We start from the raw sequence: 25,043 nt of genomic DNA, 5'->3' as shown, positions 1-25,043 counted from the left end.
GACCTTTTTTGGTATAGGAATTCCAGCAATTTAACCAATCATATGTTGCTATTGGCTTAATGAGTTCAAGGTGTTACAGGGTCTCCGTGTGTATGTACACATTAAATAAAAAACACACAAAAGAGCAAACCGTCGTAAAAAAAACTTGCAATAATAATGTCCAAAGCATTTCAGTTATAGAGAGCAAATATGACTCTTAACAGAGGATTAAGGGTACTTAAAGTAACTTAACTACTATAATGACCCACTATAATTATTTATTTGGTAATGCTTCGAATGCAACTCAACCTATTCTTGGTATTCTGTAGTATCCTTTTATTTTCCAAAATTTACAGACCCTGCAGTATTTTAATTTAACAAGATCATCGATAATTTTGCCACCCGATGACTATGATTAATCCATGCCATAAAACGATGACGAAAATCCTCGCTTCCTCCATGTCTCATCGTCAGATACATTAATTCCATTCGTCTATCCTTCTATAAATAGTTTCTTACTGTTTTCACCTGCTTTTTTAATAAGACGCGTACGGAAAAGTCCAAGCAGAACAACAAGTCAAAATGACATCAAAGTGATTCACAATTGTGTCAAAATGACTTCAAAATGAATTGTAATTGATTGAAAAGTGACTTTTAATGATCATTTCGCAGTCACCTTGACATCATTTTGACGTCTTGATAACTCCCTGTTCTGCTTGGGAGAGAATTGCAAGCGCGAACAGAGAATATAACGCGTGTACGAGCGTACGGAAAAGATGCAAGATCGTACGTTAGGTAATAAAAAGAGAAAGAATATGAAAGAGAAACAGAAAGATGGCCAGGACATGCGTAGCTATTAGTTTCTTCCTTTCACTTTTTTTGGGTGTGTTCGGGAAGACGTTATTATCTCCATCATTTTATCCTTGTTAATGCCTAATAAATGATAAAGATAGAAAACGCAAGTAACGCCAATAGCGGTCTCTTCGAACGCACCATTTGTAACACGGGTCCATCACTATTCATTGTCTCGCTCCCTTTCATATGCTCTCGCTCGAAACCATATTAACCCATGTACACCCAGCGTCATTAATTTTGTCCCTAAGAAAATTTTCCAAACTGAGAAATCACTATCTTTCTACATAATTACAATTTATAATTAACGTAACGACCAATGAGCTCTAGTCATTACATTAATCATAAACTGCGAGTATGTAAAAAGTGATAACTTCTCAGTTTGGAAAATTTTCTGAGGAATAGAATCAATGATGCTGGGTGTACATGGGTTAATACGGTTTCGAGCGAGAGCATATGGAAGGGAGCGAGACAGTGAATGGTGATGGACCCGTGTTACAAAGGGTGCGTTCGAAGAGACAGCTATTGGCGTTACTTGCGTTTTCTATCTTTATCATTTATTAGGCATTAACAAGGATAGAATGATGCAGATAGCGCTAATAACGTCTTCCCGAACACACCCAAAAAAAGTGAAAGGAAGAAACTAATAGCTACGCATGTCCTGGCCATCTTTCTGTTTCTCTTTCATATTCTTTCTCTTTTTCTTACCTAACGTTTTCACCTCATGGTTCCAGAAAGGCTCCAATGGTAATATGTTTATGCAACTTTTTGGAACATTACCCTTTCCTCTATAATGTAGAAATCGGTGAAAGTTGCTTCATGAGAGTCACACTATTTTAGTATCATTTTAGTTGCTCGAAGATCAACACGCGTGCTCCCCAAAGCAGAAAAAATTATAGCAACGATGGAAAAGAAACATATCGACGATGGTAAGGCAAAGTTTTTATCAGTGGATTTAATAAGTATACAATATTCCTAGAATATTATACAAATCTTATTAACAATCAAAATAATATTAAAACAATATTCCAAGAATGTACCCAGAAAATATTTTGCGGGTAAATGTCCAGCAAATCACGCGCAAAAGGAATTCTTATAACGCAAGCAAAACCTTGTCCTAGTGCGTCATCATATAAGTAATAAATCGTCAGCAAACTTTGATTGCAACACTCTTGTAAACATAATAAGAGATAAATATCAAATCAACAAGCAATATGTATACATATTGTGCAAGCAATACGCTAACAATATTGTACATGCAATATGCGTATAATATATGCAAGCATCACGCACAATATGCTAGCGATTTGTTACTTATATAACAACGCACTACGACAAGATTTTGTTTGCGCTGTAGAAATCATTTTTGCGCGTGATGGATATTTACCTGCCAAATGTTTTCTAGATTATTTTCCATAACAACACGTTTCATTTATATTATAATATGGCAAATAAGTACATATAACTTTACATTACCATTTGTATAGCAATTAATCATATGTGTGTGCATATATATAATTAATATTCAAATGATATCATTATATAAGGGCACATATGTATGTATACATGTATTGCCATATTATATATAAGTAAAATGTTATTATGTGGAAAAAACCAGAAAATTTTGCGTGTGTATGCGCGCGCACGCGCGTGTATGTGTGTGTGTGTGTGTGTGTGTGTGTGTGTGTGTGTGTGTGTGTGTGTGTGTGTGTGTATAGAGAAGAAGAGGATATTATGGCTACTGTCGACAATATGGTTACCTCTATTATTTCCGTTATTAGGTGACATATTCTAACAATTGCTTATGGAGTTATTCGATGTTTCTGAAAGGTTATTCGGTGCACACAAATATTCATTTTGTAGCCACTTTTTAGTAATGTTATGACAATACATAAAAGGGTGACAATTGTTATAAGGCATTTTTACTTTTGAGCACTTCTAAACTTTTTCAAGGTATACCTTTAAACTTTAATTAAACATGCTTCCTTATTATTCTTAAATTTGAGTGTATTAACACGAATGTACATATACTTGAGTGTTTTTTTGTTATTTACATTTTTATTCGGCTATACACATCTTGAGTTCTACAAAGTTAAAGCAATAACATAGAATTTCATTACTATGGTTTTTTAAGCGAAATTTTTATATCGAAATATTTCTTTGATAAATCGATTGTCATTCTACAGAGCGGTGTATAAAAACATTAAAGACATCATTTTATGCCTGTTGTTTCATGTTAAACAGAGATAAAATGATATTTCTAACCAAATTTTTAATGCTATTTCTAAAGTTTCCGAGCGCAGGAAAATTCTAAATCAGGAAAATTAAAAATATAAGATTTTGTAACAAGATACTGTGTTTCTTTTAAACTAAACTAATTTTTTAAAATTATTTTTATAAATAGCAATATTACAACCACTTTTTTTCTGCTACCGATTATGCAGTGCATTAGATTTTGATAAATCACATCCTAAATAATAAATGTCTCATTGCTTTGAACCTAGAATCTGTTAAACTTTGACGAATGTAATCGTTCAAGTTTCAATAAAAAATATTAATTATAAACAAAATTATTTAATAAAATAAAAATGAGTGCTATATTACCCTCTTCGCTTCTAATAGATGAAAAGCTACAACAAAATCAAATCACGTATTCTTGTGTAATATGTATTTTTATTCTTTAATACAATAATTGAAAAATTTGATATGTTCGTATGCGTTTATAAAAAATGCTCGCAACAGTTATTTTTGAATTTTATTTTTATTTTTGTTTTTTTATATTTTTTAAAGTATCAGCGGTTGAAAGTTGATTAATTTGCATGAGTCGTGTAACAAGAAGCGAGATGTCGACCGAATTTTTTGACATGATTTGTTTCGCGGATTGGAAATTGACGCAGCAATTATAGAAGTTTCGGACCCTGGGCTTTAAATCCCAGACTAATGTATTTAAGAGCTTCAGGCTGTTTTGAAGATTCCGTTTGCGCTTTGCGTCAATAATGTAAGAAATACGCACACTGAAGAATACTCCGTAGAGTCAAAACGTTTGTGTCTTGAATATTAATAAATAATGGTTATAAGTTACACAAACACCTTTTTTGCTCGTCTTACTGGTCTTTTCAAGTAGTTGATATGTAGTTCTTAGATGAAAAATTGAAATAAAAAAAGTTAAATTTAAATGAAAACTTAAAGTTTAAATAAAATCTCAGTTTATATTGTCTTGTTCTCTTGCATTCGTACGCTGCTGATGTTGATACCTTTGTTTGGCTGACAGTAACGCTTCTGATACATAATGATAATTTAAATTTGGAAATTATTAATTCAAAATGTGTAGAAGTAGCATCTAAAAATAAAAATATTGTTAATAATTATTTAGTTCATGTAATTATAAATTAATGAGTGAGAAAGGAAAAGAGAGATATAAAATCAAAAATATATGTTTTAAAAGTAAGCTTATAAATTTAACGTTGTATATGTAAAAATTATAAAACAGATTAAAACGTTTATTTGTAAATAAAATCAAGCAAAACAAATTTATATTTTATATTGTTTTTTAAATATTAACTATACTGACATATCGTACCATATAAAGTATCTACAATTTGCTTTGCGAAGAAAAGTCCTTTACCATTTTTTATTATTCGCAATAGTAATCAAAATAAAAATTAATAAAGTTCGTCGAATAAACGCGTATTTTTCCTTTACAAAGTCTTATTTGTCAAATTTTTATCCTGTTAGAGTGAAATCCAATTTCCATAAGAATAGTGCGAGGCCCTTTAAAAAAAATATACACATACATTGCAAATACATTGACACAACCGTATAAAAAGAGAATTATTTATAATGATATGATTTTCCGAATTATCTGATTATTTCATGTTTTTATTTCATATATATGTATGTATTATATTATTATATTGCAGTTCAAATGCAAACAGTAGACGAACAGTTCAAATTACTTTTAGAAGATAATAGTGTGATTGATGCAGAGGCGACTGATGTAACGCCCTATGATCTTCCGGAATGGTATAATGAAACATTATACAAAAAGTAAGTATCTATATAAATTTAAAATGGTGAAATTCATTATCACAAAATATGTAAAAAAGATATTTTTATGCACATAAAAAATATTCAACTAAAAAAAAATTAGTAAATTATTTATAAAAATAGAAATATAGAGTTAATACACATATATAATCTTGCACTACGCTTTTATACAATAACATTTTTAGATATTTACTGTGTTTTATATAGTATGTAAACATTATATCGATTATATTTTACATTATGAACATGTTCATGTAAGTTAGTTAATAACACAAATCAAATATTTATTTCCAATATGCATGGTGCACCAGTAGTATCCGGACAAATCCATTGTGAGTTTTTAGAATTATTTATTTTAATAAAAAATAACAATTGTATGAAAAATATTTTTATATTTGGGTTTGGGTATTCCTAAAAAACAATTTTATTTTATATAGCCCCCCTCTACTTCTATGACCGCTTCAATTTTTGGCCGGAAGTGCGCGCATAGCTTTGTCGAAAACTCTTTCACCATACTCGCGCACGATGCCTCAATAGCGGCTGTCAGCGATGCAACGTTAGGATGTAGAGTTTTGTTAGATTTTTGCTCAAACACGCTGCACACGAAATGATCCAGCGGATAATGTCCAGGCTGTTAGCAGGCCAAAATTCCTTTCTCCGACACATGCTCATGTTTTCGAAGAATTGATTCTGCACTAACAAGCAAACCTACCCAAGTGTTACACTCCCATTTTGATGAGCTTTGAATATGTTGTATTCTAGGTTAAAATAAGAGACACGTATTTTTTTATACGGGCCCATAGTGCCCATACGCTCTTTTAGTGGGTGAAACACCCTTTTGAAAAAAATCGGTTTTTTTCTCTCGAAGCGTATATCATCGAAACTATAAAAGATAGAGAAAAATATTCTATATAAAAGTTGAATGGCTTGAAAAGTACTTTATAAAAAATTTAAAAAATTTTTATTTTAATTTTTTTTATACCTTTTTATACAAAATAAAGTTTATTTTATTACAAATTCAACGATATAAGATAAAGTCAATCAAATAAAAAAGAAATATTAACAATAGACGCCATAAAGCGGATATGGATGGGGCGCGTGTATAGCGATATAGATATTTTTAGTTTATTTCTGAAAAATGTGTCTTCGGACTATAATTTTATCATACATTGTTGAATTTGTTGTTAAATATGCTATAAGTTTTGATATAAGGTAAATTTCAAATTTTTTAAAAATTTAGAAAAGGAGAGGGATTTCGAGAAAAATGACATTTTCGAAAAATTTGAGCAAACTGTTATAAAGAAATCCATAAAACTTTTATTAAAAATTTTTTTTATATTTTTTACCGTTTTGGCGGTATTACCTCAGAAATTAAAAAATCAATTTATTTCAAGAGTGTTTCATCTTCTTGACAGTCATATATTGTAGCCCGTATATAAAAATACGTGTCCCATATTTTTATCTACAATATATTAAAGGCTCGTCAAAATCGGAGGGGTACACTACCGTAGCGTACGAACGGGTGCGCGTACCATGCGTACATAGAGAGGTTTTTAATTATTTTTGGAATATAGAAATGTCGGAACATAACTTTATCTTATATCGTTGAATTTATAATAAAATTTATAATAAGCTTTACTTTGCGTATAAAAAGAAATAAAAATTTTGAAAGAAATATGTATGTGGTGGGGAAAAGTATAAAAAAAATTAAAATAAAAATTTTTTTTTATCACTTTTATAAAGTATTTTTCAAGCCATTCAACTTTCATTTAGAACATTTTTCTCTATCTCTTATAGTTTCGACGACATACGCTTCGAAAGAAAAAAACCGATTTTTTTCAAAAGGGTGTTTTACCCCCTAAAAGTGCATATAGGCCCGTATAAAAAAATACGTGTTTCTTATTTTGACCTAGAATACAACATATTCAAAGCTCTTCAAAATTGGAATGTAACACTTGGGTAGGTTTGCTTGTAAGTGACCGTCTAAGAACCTTCTTCAGACCCTTCGGAAGCCGTATAGTGATGAATAATGTCGTAAACCGTCGATTTCGGGTAATCGGAAAATTTTATTATTTCTTACGCGATATGTCCAGCGCAGATCTCCGGTTATATTCTGAATACTACTTAACCAGCTCGGCCATGATAAAGTTATGTTTTTGTTCCCAATGGATGAGGCTTGCTTGAATGCTATCTAGTTGCCGTCTCACCAGTTATTATATGGCAAAAATTTTAATTTGAAAATTGTCCGGATTCTACTGGTGCATCCTGTATATACAATAAAATGTCTTTAGCATTGCTCATTTTATATTTTTAAAAATATATGATTGCAGAGGTCAAAAATATTTCAAGCGAAACATGGTGTCATTATTAGCAGGATGTACTATAGGTCTTATTATGGGTTTTTTAGTAGACACATCATTAAAGGTATTGACATTTTATTTGTATTAACATATTAATATATAAATTTTTTTAAATGATAATAAATAATTTTTTTATATTGTATTATAATTGATCCTTTTTATGCATTTTGAAAACATAATTAAATTTAAAATAAAAATAAAATATTGTTATATAAAATACTGTTTGAGATTTTATTACGTTAAAATTTATTGTGAAACAAAATTTATTGTGAAAAGAAACAAATGTTATTTATTCTTGAACAATTTATTTTTTAAACAGGTGCTTATACTTACAAAACGAAGTAGTTCGACTTGTTCGGCTTTTAAAAGATACGCAGAAACTGTACTACACATATATAACTTATATGTGCATGATCCAAATGATTCAGAGTCTAAGTAAGTTTCTTTAAATTGTATAATTATTGATATAAGTTCATGTTTTTATTGCTAAGTCTTTTATTATTCATAATACAAACAATCCAGATAACACAAATTTATTTTATGCATTCTATAAGCATTTGTCAAAAATATTCAAACATTCTAAATCATATTAAAGAATATTTTACGAATATACTAGGTACCGCGGAAAATTACATGTTATTTTTCAAAAAGATATCGCTATTACAGAGTTTATGTTTAATTGTAAAATAGATATACGTATAAAAGAATACCGGTTTTGATTTGTTTTAGATATTTATGTTTATAGTATGTAATTTATATGTCTAATCAACTTGCTTGTATTAATATTATTATTATTTTTATGCTTTATTAACACTTTTATAAGTTCAAACTAAATTCAAAATTAATTTTGATATGGTATTATTTTGGCTGCGTTTGCTTTGGCGCTCACAGCGCTTGAGATCATTATTTATCCTTGTTTAATATTTGTAAACAAGAAAGATGAAACAATGCTTACAGCGCGTGAGCGTCCATCGTAAACGCACTCTTTGTGCACCGTAACCGACAGTTTATTACAGCGCTTTTTAAAATTTTATATTTTTATCTTAATATTCTCTATCAGGCTAGATCTAAACAAATGAGAGAAAGAGAGTACTACATTTGTAGATAAATTCATACTGTATAATAGTAGAAACCCTCTAATAAGAATTGCGATGCGTAGGGTGGAATTATCGTCAGGATGTAGACACAAGCGGGTAGACACAGGTGTAAGGAATAGGTTTATTAAAAATACGTCTTGCTCTGTTCTGTACAAATTTGCAATTGCCTGCACTAATATTTTGGCTCATGGTGTAAGAAGAAAGGTGAAGTAAGTAACCAGATGCGCAGTAGACCATATGTCTCGACCAATCAGAATTGGTTCCAAATGCTGGATTTCACTATGGCTACAGCCTTATTGAATGCCATGATATTTGGACCTAAATTTCATAGCACATCAAGCTGCCAACGATGCGCGTTGACTCATCTTTTTTTTTACACCATGTTTTGGCTTGTCTTTTTGAGCTTTGCCTGGTTACCGACAACAAAAACCTTTTGGTAAAAACAATCGTGCTCGCGTCGCGACTCGCAGTGACGATACATAAGCGGGAAGGACTCCGTTACTCGCAGATACGAAAATAAATTTAAATAAGATTAACAACGCATTACACATTACAATTACGAGAGTGCTATTTTTGATTGATGTAACTTAACAATTCCCGCCTATATTTGAATACTTGATACATGACGTGTTACTTTTAAATTTCAACATAATTAAAATTAAATATTGTAAAAATTAACAAATAGATTTCTTACATTTACGTCCAGCTTGTTAAAATTATTATTGGCTAGAAGGAATGAAGACTCTCTGTGTAAAGGGTAGAACGGCTTCTGCTGGTAGGGGTCGTCAGAGTGGGAGGGTCCCAGATGCGCACAGACCCGATCGGACACCACCAATCACGTAATCTAATCTAACCCAACCAACGGAAATACTCTAGGCATCGGCCGCTATAATTGGTGGTATCCAATTGGGTCTGTGCGCATCTGGGACCCTCCCGTCAGAGTGATCGGGCCAGATTTTTCCTCGCGGTTCACTGAATTTATTATTTATTCTGATATTAAAATTAACAATAAAAGTAATCCATGGCGTAGTCGAATATCGCGGAAAGTTTATAGCGAAATAAAGAAAGGGAAAACGTATAACAAAATTTGAAAATTTTAGATAAAAACGAATGAACTCGAATTAATGGAAAATGAATACGCGTGTTAAGATCTTACTGATAACCGGACAAAATGAACTACGGACAATGAATGAATAAATAAAGAAAAGGTATGCGCACTCTTGGGCGAAGGGCGTTGTATTCCTCCGCCGCGGGCGCAAAATGTGAAAATGTGCCGCGGCGCGGGCGCGGCTGTGCGGTGTTCTGCGCACGGCTTATCGCACACCGATGTCTAAGAATTAAGTCTTCCTTCTTTTAACTAACGCAATAATAACGCAGCTTAATTAGGGTTGACGATTTCATCCGAATCTATGGATATCCGGATATCCGAGTATCCGTATAGTGATATTATCCGGATTCTATATCCAAATATTTCGGATAGAATATGAAGATCCGGATATCCGAATCAATCCGGATTATTTTTTTTCATCTTATCTAAAAAATATTCGCTTCAATCGGATATTTAATCTTGGATCTATCTCTATTTCGGATATCCGAATATCCGGATAAACGGATAATTGTCAACCCTAAGCTTAATAATTAACGCAAATAGCAACACGGTTTATTAATTAACGCAGATTAAAGTTTACGCAAATAGTAACGCGTCTGAATAATTGACGCACGCAGAAAGAATCAAAAGAGAAATGAACAAAATATATAAATTAAAAGTCCCGACTGATAGGGTCGGAAACAATAGGTTTAGTAATTAACTTGATATAATGTAATAACGGATTTTCAGAGAACAAGCTCTAAAAAGTTGAATAATGTCAGCACAATAAGAACAGTACAAATCGTAGAATCGATTATAATATAAGAGTAAATTTCTCCAGTTTAAATCTAAGTAGAAAGTTGCGAAGAGATCCGATGGAAGAAATTAATTCTAAAAAAAATGTCGAATCTAAAATTGTTAAAACAAACGCGCTGAGCTTCTAAAAATTTTTTCTTTCTTTTTTTCTTTTCTTTTCTCATTTTTCTTTGGAGCTTTAAATAGTTTAAATCAAAAGGTAAATCTAGAATTAATTTTTAAATCTAACACATTTTTTTTTTAATAATTAATATGCGAGCGAAGGTAAACGGCAAATCAGAATTTCTCACGGATATTTGATCGCCGAATACATGTTTCTTGGAACTCTATCGTGACTGTTGTGTCTAGCAGAGAGTAATAAGAGATTGATTACTGTTATATTTTTTAAATTTTATTTAATATATCTTATCTATTAAATATTTTTAATCTAAATGGCGTAAATTGTTTTAAGATTTTTTTATTAATAAGTGTGACAATCAAAGTAATGGTTTGCTTTAATTTCATTGAATTTTAAAGTAAAAATAATTTTTAGTTAACCCCTCACGAAAAACAACGCCAAACTTTGAAAGTAAACTCCTAAATTTGAGGATTGTTAGTGATGGCAGGGCGCTTATGGCGAGAAATAAACCAATTAGGATTTATCAAACTTGACAATCACTTTTATTTAACGTAAAATACAAGTTGTGCATGGAACATATATGAGAGAACGCGGTTAATGGCGCGAACCGGGACGAATAAAATTAAATCAAATATTAAAAATTGATAAAAAATAATATTATATTTATTTTAATATACTATATTTATGTTTAATCATTCGTATTTTAAATATATTTTTTAAATATATCGCAGATATACTACCTTATATATAATTGTTGCTATTTTAACTTTTACATGTACCATATAATTTAAGCTAAAAATAACAATAGAAAGATTTCTTTAAAAAAATTCGTCTTTGTAAGACTGCATACAAGTGTTAAAGTCTTTAAATCATGGAAACTTCACAAAAATCGCACAAAATTGATGTATTTAAATGTATTTAAAAATTTAGAATTATTTGTTAAAAATATTTTTTGAATTAGATTTTAAGATAAAGCTAGTAAATATTAAAATTTCTTATGTTAAAAAATATATAGTTGTACTAATTTTTAAAATTTGTTAGGTGGTACAAATCGATAAATGCAATTCGTTGGCATCACAAAATGGCATCTAAGAAATCAAAAAAAGCTGGTCTTGGAGAAATTTCTCTAAGAGACATGGTTCTCACTCAGTACAGTTTCATGGCATACGTTTACATTGCGCCTAAATCTTTTGGATTATGCAATACACATGAAGAAGACGAAGCATTTAACCACGTCTGGCGTGTAAATGGATACATGCTAGGAATCTCTGACAGGTAATGCATAAAATGATATTGGAAGATGATTTTTACTAAACAGGTTTAGCGCCATGTTTAATATATATAATATAGTGGAGAAAAGACAGTAATATGACGCCCATTTCTATGTTATTGAATAACTTTGTTTATAATCAATATTTTACATTGAAACTGGAACGATTCGTCAAAGTGTTGTTTAACAGATTATAAACTCAAAATTGCAACCTTTTAGCTCCTGACTGTACAGCCAAATAAAAAGTTATATAACAGAAAAACATTCCAGTGTACATATATTCGTGTGATAATACGTTCAAGTTTTAAAACAATGAGGAATTATGTGTAATTAAATGTTAAAGGATACTTTGAAAAAGTTTCCCAAGCAGAACAACGAGTCACAATAACGTCAACATGACATCAAAGCGAATGGACCATCCACTCAAAATTTTGATTGGTTATGTAGATTTTCACTTGGATTATCCACGTGAAAAAATTGTGGATTCCACGTACCTGTTCTCACCGGGATAAACCCCATTAAAAAACGGTGGGCTGCTAATTGAATAATTCCATAAAAAATTGTTAGAATTTGTTACCTAATAACGGAGATAATAAAGATTATAGCCATAATGTCTATAGTATACCCTTTTCTCCTCTACTTTTGTACAATCACTAATAACATAGCCAAAAAAATGAAAAGTGTTATGTCCGAGAGCTTAGACCCACGTATCCCTATGTATTTTGAGGCTCTGAAACAGAATATGATTTCAGAATTGCGCCATCAGATCAGGATTTTTTACCGGGCTGAATAGTGTGTAATTTTAAGTGTTTAGCAATTTTTTGAAGGTAAAAAAAATCCTGATCTGATGGTGCAATTCTGAGATCGTATTCGCGGTTTTAGAGCCTCAAAATACATAAGGATACATGGATCTAATCTTTTGGAAATGACACTTTTTTGTATGGCTGTGTAATTTATAAATTTAACGGGAATATACCCAAGCAGAACAGAGAGTCATCACGATGTCAAAATGATATCAAAGTGACTGCAAAATAATCATTAAAAGTCACTTTTTGATCAATTACGATTCAATTACGAGTCATTTTGGCTCGCTTGTTATGCTTGGATATATACTCGTACATCATGCAATTTTATAATTAAAATATTATTAATTATTCTTTTTAATTTACAGATTTAATTTGTGTCGAAATAATATAAATGAAACTATTGAATTGTGTAAAAAGATCAAAGATATATACACAACTTATTTAATAAATTGCAAAACATCACCCGACTTTGACAAAGTAATATCAACTGTATCAGATGCGTTATGGTACATTATGATCACCTTAAATAAAGATTCCATGATGGCGTTCATCTGTGACTTACATAATGTTCCATGTAGGTATTCAATTTGTATTATAAATATATTTTTGCTTTGATAATTTAAATTATTTTTTATTTCTTCTTTGTAAATAACATTTTTTATTTTGATTTATACTTTAAGTATTTAATTCTTTAGTATTGTACATGCATGCGAGAGACAAAAATAAGAACTTTTATTTTTATTACGTTTGGTAAAAATTCCTGTAAGATACAATATAATTTAAATCGGTTTTTAATGAAATGCTATCTGTTCTAAATACAAGACAAATTTACAAGATTTACTTCTCTTTGTTACTAACTATAAAACAACTGCAAATGCAAATAGAAAATCAGCAATTATATAAAGATTTTAACAATTTCCATCCACATACTAATGTAATTTCTATCCAACTGCATCTGCTTGTATTTACATATTATAATCCTATCTGTCTCCGTCTGCATTTTAAATGCAATTTTAATTCAATTGCATTTGTTTGCAATAGCGTATTCTATTAGTTTATGTCCGGTATCTTAATGTCTATAAAACATCCTATGGATATCTGTTAAACAAATGAGGATATCCGATGGATATCTATATCGGAATAATCCGGGCGTCCAATAGACGAAAATATAGTATAGATATAGTCATTGGATGCTTATAATTATGAAACGTGCTTTCCATTTGTTGATACAAGTCGACACAAGCGTTGTTCTATTTTTGTTACTCATTGATTAAAGATAGATTGATATGCTTCTCAGTCGGCACAGAGAATTCAAAAAGAATTCAGACTTATGTCATCATTCAAAATTCGTTTTCAAACGTAAAAAGAACTCTTTTCTAAAAAGGAATTCTTTCTGCATTTCAAAATGAACACTAAATTGATGACATAGGTCTGAATTCTTTTTTTAATTCTTTTTGAATCTATGTGCCGACTGGATTGCTACAAATTTTTTTATTACCGATAATTTCAGACAACAAACTTGGATGGTACAGTTGGCTAAATAAGAAACTTCATGAAGGATTACTTTATTCATTTCGTAAGTATTACGTAGATATAGATGTCTGTGACTAATGTATCAATACAATATATTAATTTGTTCTCTGTATCTTTTTCAGTTGTTCCTTATGTTGGAGCAGTTGTAAGAATATGTTTTAACTACCTTTCTCAATTCGTAATTTGGAATTTGGATAAATTTCCCATACTTGCTTGGTTAAAATTTGGGAAGAATAATGTTCAATTCAATCTTTATTCTAAACACTAAAATTTTTAATTATTGGACATAAAGGGATAATTATAATATTAATGAATTTCTAAATGTTATAATTTTAATTGAAATAACTTTGACAAACGATACATTACGTATTTGAAATAAATTTGTAAGATCTATCAACGTATTTATCTTTTATATTGTATTTTTTAATGAATAAACATTTAGATTAATAAATGCATTCGTTTATATTTCATCTTTGGTTTTATTTTAATTATAAAAAATATCTTATCATTTTATATAAAATATTCAAATTATTTTGTAAGCCTCTTCCCACAAAGAAACAAACATTTCTTAAACGTATTATTAATTCTTTTAACATAAAATTTCATATTTTTGAACATTTGTTTAACATAAATAACTTATTTCTATTAATGACAAAACTTATTTTATGAGAAATGTTTTTTTAAATAAACTGTTAACATTGTTAAATAAGTTGTGTTAAAAAAGTTTCGTCTGTAAAAAAGCATAATTATTAATAGCGTCTAACCTACAATTAATAAAGTGAATTATATCTACGTAACCACATAATTTTACGTTTTGTTGCTCTCTCCATTTCTTCTTTATTTAAAAATAAAGTAATTATTTCATTTTTCTCTTCAATGAAAATAGGAAATTCAAATAGTTGATTTATTGTATCCGAGCTTGTCAACTCTACCATGGTATATCCGATAGGTAATCGATACAATAAGCGCGTTTCGAATCACGCAACAAACGCATAGACTACGTCAACGTATAAAACTCATAGGTCGGTATTCATAGTCGATTCTTATTTCAAGATCGTCTTAAATAACGTCTTAAGATGCTAATACGGCTCTCCGATTGGTTGATGGCATCTTAAGATGATACTTAAGATAATCTTAAATATAAGAATCGACTATGAATACCGGCCATAGAATGTCTTAAATCAAAGTGAGTCGAAAGAAAAACAGTCCATACATTGGAAAAAATGCCAAGAATATGATCGTTCTCAGCTGATTCCGCTTTCCGACATCTGAATACACCCTAACCTTTTCTGAACACAGCCCATTGGTCGTGTTAAGGGCCTCGATTGCCCACATCAATTGGCTAGTTAAAAATTTTTTGATTATTTATTTCAATCAAAAAATTCTGGTACCAAATGGCTATGAATAATTGTTTTGTGATCCAATAAAGCGCTCCCATCCCATTCAGCAGAATATTTATTTTACAACTATTGGAAGTTTTCTTCACTTCAATAGAATTGTTTCTCTAGATCTAAAAAACGATATAATCCAAGGAATGACACTAGGTTCTTCTTCTTCTTCTTTTTCTTCTTCTACTGGCCTATGGATATCTGTCTTCTACTGAAGATCAAAGTACCACGTCTTACAATCAATCAAACCCAAGCAGAACAACAAGTCAAAATGACATCAAAGTGATTCACAATTGTGTCAAAATGACATCAAAATGAATCGTAATTGATCGAAAAGTGACTTTTAATGATCATTTTGTAATCACTTTGACATCATTTTGACGTCGTGATGACTCCCTGTTCGGCTTGAGTAATGTAATGTACAAGTTAAACCATGAAAATGTTTTACTTTAGTATTACATTTTTATCGGTATTAATTTACTATTTACTTTTAACAAAAGTTGACGTTTGTAAAGTTTGTTTTTATGTTAATACAATTCTGTGATTGGTTTATTTTACAAGTATTCTTCAAAACAATCTTAAATATAATATAACAACAAACTATGAATATTGCTTAAAAAATAAAGATTAAAAATTATATTATAAATTAAAAAGTAACGATAAAAGTAACTATTAAATTCATTACCGTTACTAGAAAAATGTAACTATGTTACCGATACAGTTACAAAAAATATCTCAAACAGATAATAACTTATTTCGAGCAGAAAAAAAGAAATCCATAACAAATTCTTTACAAATTTACTTTGAAATGGCCAAAAACCTTTACTGAAAAAGTGCTGCGTTAATTATGGTCTTACTTATAAGTTGAAATCATGACTTTTATCATAAAAAAAATATATATATATATATATATATATTGCTTAATAGTACAAAAGCATGATATCAGTACAAAATTACCTTTTCAAAAAGAGATAAAAAAAGGCGAGCGCGCCCGCGCACGTGTGTGCGTGCGTGTGTGCGTGCGTGTGTGCGTGCGTGCGTGTGTTCGCGCGCGCGCGCGCGCGTGTGTGTGTGTGTGTGTGTGTGTGTGTGTGTAACCCTTAAATCTTTATTTTCTTCTACAAAATCTAAGTGGTACTATCTTTGTATCCTCATTGAAAATTCTTCTTATTCTAACCTATATGGTATTCTCTTTAATTTCTATACAAAACGTAAATCTCTGTATTATCTCTGTATTATCATTGAAAAATCTTTCTATTCCAACCCAAGTGGTATTTACTTAAAAATAAATATCTTGAATTTAATCTAACTTAAATGTATTTTTTCAAAAAAAATGTATGAAATCTTTAAATTGCGCTAATTATAAAAAGAACATATTGCTCTTTAAAATAACTGCTGTATTACTTTTAACAAATAAAATGCAAATAATAATTTCTTAATTTTTTAAATAAAACCCAAGTAGTGGTATCTTTAATTTCTTTTCAAATAAAATACAACTGTTACTAATCTGTGTATTTCCAATGAAAAATTTTTCTGTTCTAACTCAAATAGATGTATTTAATTTAGAAAAGTTTTTATGGAATAACCTTTATTGTTGCGCTTATATAACTTAAAATTTATCTAGTTAAAGATAAGATAAATTACGTGTAAATGTATGTTACATCAAATATAGATAATTTAATTTTAATTTATCTAGATAAAAGATAAAAAAATATATAGTTTTATCTAGATAATTATCAGATAATATTGTTATTGAGCAAAAAATAGTATAAGATATAAAATATGATCATATTTTTATTTCAAAATAAATGATTTTAAAAACAAAAGTTTTTCAAATAATTATACTAACAAAAAATATTTTTCGTTAAATTGAACTCTCATACTTTGTTGGTTTAGTACCCCTTAATTTTATGTTAAGAGTCAAATTTGCCCTACATCTGTATGTACTACAAGATTATTTTTATTTACCAATTTTTAAAATTCTAATGATATAGTTTTATCGGCATAATCTTTTTACAGACAGCAAAGACATTTATGTTTATTTAAAACAAGAAAAAACAAATTTGTTATGTATTAATAGCAAATAAGATTTTGTATTTTCTTAAAAATTACAGCAAATGATAAAAGAAAGTCATAAATATTTGTTGGCAACTAATTATTTTTTTTTGGAACACATAAATAACAAAACTGTTGAGACATAGAATGCGCTGGACACATCGCTTTGCCACATTTATCGCAAAAATTCGCATATTTGGTTCCGCTTCTATTATATGGGCAATACCTACTCCATCTTTTTTCCAAGATTTTTGCTGGTTGCGAAGAATGGATTACAGTTAATATAGTAAATGTAGATCGTGACGATTCTTGCATTTTTAGTAGTAATGTAGTTGCATTTTCTCTGAGCGGCATATAGTTTTTCATTGTAGCACAGTGCCGCTGCTGTGCAGTATCGCTGCTTCCGTACTAGATGTAATTTTTCTAGCTTTTGATTCATACAAAATAGAGCGGTCAAAAGCAGCTCTTTCATGTAATTCTCTGTAACAAATATTCTATATTTTCACCGCTATCTGAATCATAATTTTCGGTATCAGCTGCAGCTATTTTCTTTGTCATCGGTTTGTAATTATCGTCGTTATCTTCAAAATCTTCACCTTCGCTTTCTACTTTAAGAACAGCTTCTTCTTCTATTCGTACAATACTCAGTTTGCATTTTGGCATTATTTCCACGCAAGTCACAATTTACACAGAAAAAATAAAACAAATCACCACATGTATTGTACAATGAGGTGCATTTATGAGACCTTTTTTGGTATAGGAATTCCAGCAATTTAACCAATCATATGTTGCTATTGGCTTAATGAGTTCAAGGTGTTACAGGGTCTCCGTGTGTATGTACACATTAAATAAAAAACACACAAAAGAGCAAACCGTCGTAAAAAAAACTTGCAATAATAATGTCCAAAGCATTTCAGTTATAGAGAGCAAATATGACTCTTAACAGAGGATTAAGGGTACTTAAAGTAACTTAACTACTATAATGACCCACTATAATTATTTATTTGGTAATGCTTCGAATGCAACTCAACCTATTCTTGGTATTCTGTAGTATCCTTTTATTTTCCAAAATTTACAGACCCTGCAGTATTTTAATTTAACAAGATCATCGATAATTTTGCCACCCGATGACTATGATTAATCCATGCCATAAAACGATGACGAAAATCCTCGCTTTCTCCATGTCTCATCGTCAGATACATTAATTCCATTCGTCTATCCTTCTATAAATAGTTTCTTACTGTTTTCACCTGCTTTTTTAATAAGACGCGTACGGAAAAGTCCAAGCAGAACAACAAGTCAAAATGACATCAAAGTGATTCACAATTGTGTCAAAATGACTTCAAAATGAATTGTAATTGATTGAAAAGTGACTTTTAATGATCATTTCGCAGTCACCTTGACATCATTTTGACGTCTTGATAACTCCCTGTTCTGCTTGGGAGAGAATTGCAAGCGCGAACAGAGAATATAACGCGTGTACGAGCGTACGGAAAAGATGCAAGATCGTACGTTAGGTAATAAAAAGAGAAAGAATATGAAAGAGAAACAGAAAGATGGCCAGGACATGCGTAGCTATTAGTTTCTTCCTTTCACTTTTTTTGGGTGTGTTCGGGAAGACGTTATTATCTCCATCATTTTATCCTTGTTAATGCCTAATAAATGATAAAGATAGAAAACGCAAGTAACGCCAATAGCGGTCTCTTCGAACGCACCATTTGTAACACGGGTCCATCACTATTCATTGTCTCGCTCCCTTTCATATGCTCTCGCTCGAAACCATATTAACCCATGTACACCCAGCGTCATTAATTTTGTCCCTAAGAAAATTTTCCAAACTGAGAAATCACTATCTTTCTACATAATTACAATTTATAATTAACGTAACGACCAATGAGCTCTAGTCATTACATTAATCATAAACTGCGAGTATGTAAAAAGTGATAACTTCTCAGTTTGGAAAATTTTCTGAGGAATAGAATCAATGATGCTGGGTGTACATGGGTTAATACGGTTTCGAGCGAGAGCATATGGAAGGGAGCGAGACAGTGAATGGTGATGGACCCGTGTTACAAAGGGTGCGTTCGAAGAGACAGCTATTGGCGTTACTTGCGTTTTCTATCTTTATCATTTATTAGGCATTAACAAGGATAGAATGATGCAGATAGCGCTAATAACGTCTTCCCGAACACACCCAAAAAAAGTGAAAGGAAGAAACTAATAGCTACGCATGTCCTGGCCATCTTTCTGTTTCTCTTTCATATTCTTTCTCTTTTTCTTACCTAACGTTTTCACCTCATGGTTCCAGAAAGGCTCCAATGGTAATATGTTTATGCAACTTTTTGGAACATTACCCTTTCCTCTATAATGTAGAAATCGGTGAAAGTTGCTTCATGAGAGTCACACTATTTTAGTATCATTTTAGTTGCTCGAAGATCAACACGCGTGCTCCCCAAAGCAGAAAAAATTATAGCAACGATGGAAAAGAAACATATCGACGATGGTAAGGCAAAGTTTTTATCAGTGGATTTAATAAGTATACAATATTCCTAGAATATTATACAAATCTTATTAACAATCAAAATAATATTAAAACAATATTCCAAGAATGTACCCAGAAAATATTTTGCGGGTAAATGTCCAGCAAATCACGCGCAAAAGGAATTCTTATAACGCAAGCAAAACCTTGTCCTAGTGCGTCATCATATAAGTAATAAATCGTCAGCAAACTTTGATTGCAACACTCTTGTAAACATAATAAGAGATAAATACCAAATCAACAAGCAATATGTATACATATTGTGCAAGCAATACGCTAACAATATTGTACATGCAATATGCGTATAATATATGCAAGCATCACGCACAATATGCTAGCGATTTGTTACTTATATAACAACGCACTACGACAAGATTTTGTTTGCGCTGTAGAAATCATTTTTGCGCGTGATGGATATTTACCTGCCAAATGTTTTCTAGATTATTTTCCATAACAACACGTTTCATTTATATTATAATATGGCAAATAAGTACATATAACTTTACATTACCATTTGTATAGCAATTAATCATATGTGTGTGCATATATATAATTAATATTCAAATGATATCATTATATAAGGGCACATATGTATGTATACATGTATTGCCATATTATATATAAGTAAAATGTTATTATGTGGAAAAAACCAGAAAATTTTGCGTGTGTATGCGCGCGCACGCGCGTGTATGTGTGTGTGTGTGTGTGTGTGTGTGTGTGTGTGTGTGTGTGTGTGTGTGTGTGTGTGTGTGTGTGTGTGTGTGTGTGTGTGTGTGTAGAGAAGAAGAGGATATTATGGCTACTGTCGACAATATGGTTACTTCTATTATTTCCGTTATTAGGTGACATATTCTAACAATTGCTTATGGAGTTATTCGATGTTTCTGAAAGGTTATTCGGTGCACACAAATATTCATTTTGTAGCCACTTTTTAGTAATGCTATGACAATACATAAAAGGGTGACAATTGTTATAAGGCATTTTTACTTTTGAGCACTTCTAAACTTTTTCAAGGTATACCTTTAAACTTTAATTAAACATGCTTCCTTATTATTCTTAAATTTGAGTGTATTAACACGAATGTACATATACTTGAGTGTTTTTTTGTTATTTACTTTTTTATTCGGCTATACACATCTTGAGTTCTACAAAGTTAAAGCAATAACATAGAATTTCATTACTATGGTTTTTTAAGCGAAATTTTTATATCGAAATATTTCTTTGATAAATTGATTGTCATTCTACAGAGCGGTGTATAAAAACATTAAAGACATCATTTTATGCCTGTTGTTTCATGTTAAACAGAGATAAAATGATATTTCTAACCAAATTTTTAATGCTATTTCTAAAGTTTCCGAGCGCAGGAAAATTCTAAATCAGGAAAATTAAAAATATAAGATTTTGTAACAAGATACTGTGTTTCTTTTAAACTAAACTAATTTTTTAAAATTATTTTTATAAGTAGCCATATTACAACCACTTTTTTTCTCCTACCGATTATACAGTGCATTAGATTTTGATAAATAACGTCCTAAATAATAAATGTCTCATTGCTTTGAGCCTAGAATCTGTTAAACTTTGACGAATGTAATAGTTCAAGTTTCAATAAAAAATATTAATTATAAACAAAATTATTTAATAAAATAAAAATGAGTGCTATATTACCCTCTTCGCTTCTAATAGATGAAAAGCTACAACAAAATCAAATCACGTATTCTTGTGTAATATGTATTTTTATGCTTTAATACAATAATTGAAAAATTTGATATGTTCGTATGCGTTTATAAAAAATGCTCGTAACAGTTATTTTTGAATTTTATTTTTATTTTTGTCTTTTTATATTTTTTAAAGTATCAGCGGTTGAAAGTTGATTAATTTGCATGAGTCGTGTAACAAGAAGCGAGATGTCGACCGAATTTTTTGACATGATTTGTATCGCGGATTGGAAATTGACGAAGCAATTATAGAAGTTTCGGACCATGGGGCTTTAAATCCCAGACTAATGTATTTAAGAGCTTCAGGCTGTTTTGAAGATTCCGTTTGCGCTTTGCGTCAATAACGTAAGAAATACACACACTGAAGAACACTCCGTAGAGTCAAAACGTTTGTGTCTTGAATATTAATAAATAATGATTATAAGTTATACAAACACCTACACTTTTTTGCTCGTCTTACTGGTCTTTTCAAATAGTTGATATGTAGTTCTTAGATGAAAAATTGAAATAAAAAAAGTTAAATTTAAATGAAAACTTAAAGTTTAAATAAAATCTCAGTTTATATTGTCTTGATCTCTTGCATTCGTACGCTGCTGATGTTGATACCTTTGTTTGGCTGATCGTAACGCTTCTGATACATAATGATAATTTAAATTTGAAAATTATTAATTCAAAATGTGTAGAAGTAGCATCTAAAAATAAAAATACTTATTGTTAATAATTAATAATTTAGTTTATGTAATTACAAATCAGTGAGTGAGAGAGAAAAAGAGAGATACAAAATCAAAAATATATATTTTAAAAGTAAGCTTATAAATTTAACGTTGTATATGTAAAAATTATAAAATAGATTAAAACGTTTATTTGTAAATAAAATCAAACAAAACAAATTTATATTTTATATTGTTTTTTAAATATTAACTATACTGACATATCGTACCACATAAAGTATCTACAATTTGCTTTGCGAAGAAAAGTCCTTTACCATTTTTTATTATTCGCAATAGTAATCAAAATAAAAATTAATAAAGTTCGTCGAATAAACGCGTATTTTTCCTTTACAAAGTCTTATTTGTCAAATTTTTATCCTGTTAGAGTGAAATCCAATTTCCATAAGAATAGTGCGAGGCCCTTTAAAAAAAATATACACATACATTGCAAATACATTGACACAACCGTATAAAAAGAGAATTATTTATAATGATATGATTTTCCGAATTATCTGATTATTTCATGTTTTTATTTCATATATATGTATGTATTATATTATTATATTGCAGTTCAAATGCAAACAGTAGACGAACAGTTCAAATTACTTTTAGAAGATAATAGTGTGATTGATCCAGAGGCGACTGATGTAACGCCCTATGATCTTCCGGAATGGTATAATGAAACATTATACAAAAAGTAAGTATCTATATAAATTTAAAATGCTGAAATTCATTATCACAAAATATGTAAAAAAGATATTTTTATGCACATAAAAAATATTCAACTAAAAAAAAATTAGTAAATTATTTATAAAAATAGAAATATAGAGTTAATACACATATATAATCTTGCACTACGCTTTTATACAATAACATTTTTAGATATTTACTGTGTTTTATATAGTATGTAAACATTATATCGATTATATTTTACATTATGAACATGTTCATGTAAGTTAGTTAATAACACAAATCAAATATTTATTTCCAATATGCATGGTGCACCAGTAGTATCCGGACAAATCCATTGTGAGTTTTTAGAATTATTTATTTTAATAAAAAATGACAATTGTATGAAAAATATTTTTATATTTGGGTTTGGGTATTCCTAAAAAACAATTTTATTTTATATAGCCCCCCTCTACTTCTATGACCGCTTCAATTTTTGGCCGGAAGTGCGCGCATAGCTTTGTCGAAAACTCTTTCACCATACTCGCGCACGATGCCTCAATAGCGGCTGTCAGCGATGCAACGTTAGGATGTAGAGTTTTGTTAGATTCTTGCTCAAACACGCTGCACACGAAATGATCCAGCGGATAATGTCAGGCTGTTAGCAGACCAAAATTCCTTACTCCGACACATGCTCATGTTTTCGAAGAATTGATTCTGCACTAACAAGCAAACCTACCCAAGTGTTACACTCCCATTTTGATGAGCTTTGAATATGTTGTATTCTAGGTTAAAATAAGAGACACGTATTTTTTTATACGGGCCCATAGTGCCCATACGCTCTTTTAGGGGGTGAAACACCCTTTTGAAAAAAAATCGGTTTTTTTCTCTCGAAGCGTATATCATCGAAACTATAAAAGATAGAGAAAAATATTCTAAATAAAAGTTGAATGGCTTGAAAAGTACTTTATAAAAAATTTAAAAAATTTTTATTTTAATTTTTTTTATACCTTTTTATACAAAATAAAGTTTATTTTATTACAAATTCAACCTTATAAGATAAAGTCAATCAAATAAAAAAGAAATATTAACAATAGACGCCATAAAGCGGATATGGATGGGGCGCGTGTATAGCGATATAGATATTTTTAGTTTATTTCTGAAAAATGTGTATTCGGACTATAATTTTATCGGACTATAATTTTGAATTTGTTGTTAAATATGCTATAAGTTTTGATATAAGGTAAATTTCAAATTTTTTAAAAATTTAAAAAAGGAGAGGGATTTCGAGAAAAATGACATTTTCGAAAAATTTGAGCAAACTGTTATAAAGAAATCCATAAAACTTTTATTAAAAATTTTTGTTTATATTTTTTACCGTTTTGGCGGTATTACCTCAGAAATTAAAAAATCAATTTATTTCAAGAGTGTTTCATCTTCTTGACAGTCATATATTGTAGCCCGTATATAAAAATACGTGTCCCATATTTTTATCTACAATATATTAAAGGCTCGTCAAAATCGGAGGGGGACACTTCCGTAGCATACGAACGGGTGCGCGTACCATGCGTACATAGAGAGGTTTTTAATTATTTTTGGAACATAGAAATGTCGAAACATAACTTTATCTTATATCGTTGAATTTATAATAAAATTTATAATAAGCTTTATTTTGCGTATAAAAAGAAATAAAAATTTTGAAAGAAATATGTATGTGGTGGGGAAAAGTATAAAAAAAATTAAAATAAAAATTGTTTTTATCACTTTTATAAAGTATTTTTCAAGCCATTCAACTTTCATTTAGAACATTTTTCTCTATCTCTTATAGTTTCGACGATATACGCTTCGAAAGAAAAAAACCGATTTTTTTCAAAAGAGTGTTTTACCCCCTAAAAGTGCATATAGGCCCGTATAAAAAAGTACGTGTTTCTTATTTTGACCTAGAATACAACATATTCAAAGCTCTTCAAAATTGGAATGTAATACTTGGGTAGGTTTGCTT

The 25,043-nt window shown here is 30.1% G+C and overlaps 1 protein-coding gene across 2 annotated transcripts; it reads left to right on the top strand.

The window, feature by feature from the left end:
- Positions 1-1,268: 1,268 nt before the first annotated feature.
- On the top strand, positions 1,269-23,059 carry LOC113003223. Of its 2 annotated transcripts, XM_039453210.1 has the most exons (8): positions 1,269-1,760; positions 4,752-4,878; positions 7,209-7,302; positions 7,558-7,673; positions 11,398-11,631; positions 12,798-13,006; positions 13,943-14,008; positions 14,088-14,765. In XM_039453210.1, exons 1-8 carry the CDS (start codon positions 1,736-1,738, stop codon positions 14,231-14,233), a joined length of 1,017 nt encoding a protein of 338 aa, XP_039309144.1. In that variant the 5' UTR covers positions 1,269-1,735; the 3' UTR covers positions 14,234-14,765. The 2 variants fall into 2 exon arrangements, with proteins under 2 accessions (XP_039309144.1, XP_039309145.1); XM_039453211.1 differs by lacking the exons at positions 12,798-13,006; positions 13,943-14,008; positions 14,088-14,765 and adding an exon at positions 22,943-23,059.
- Positions 23,060-25,043: the final 1,984 nt, after the last annotated feature.

Source organism: Solenopsis invicta, chromosome 8 (assembly GCF_016802725.1).
Source record: "Solenopsis invicta isolate M01_SB chromosome 8, UNIL_Sinv_3.0, whole genome shotgun sequence".
In the NCBI taxonomy this organism is placed as follows: domain Eukaryota; kingdom Metazoa; phylum Arthropoda; class Insecta; order Hymenoptera; family Formicidae; genus Solenopsis; species Solenopsis invicta.
This window is presented reverse-complemented; position numbering and strand designations above follow the sequence as displayed.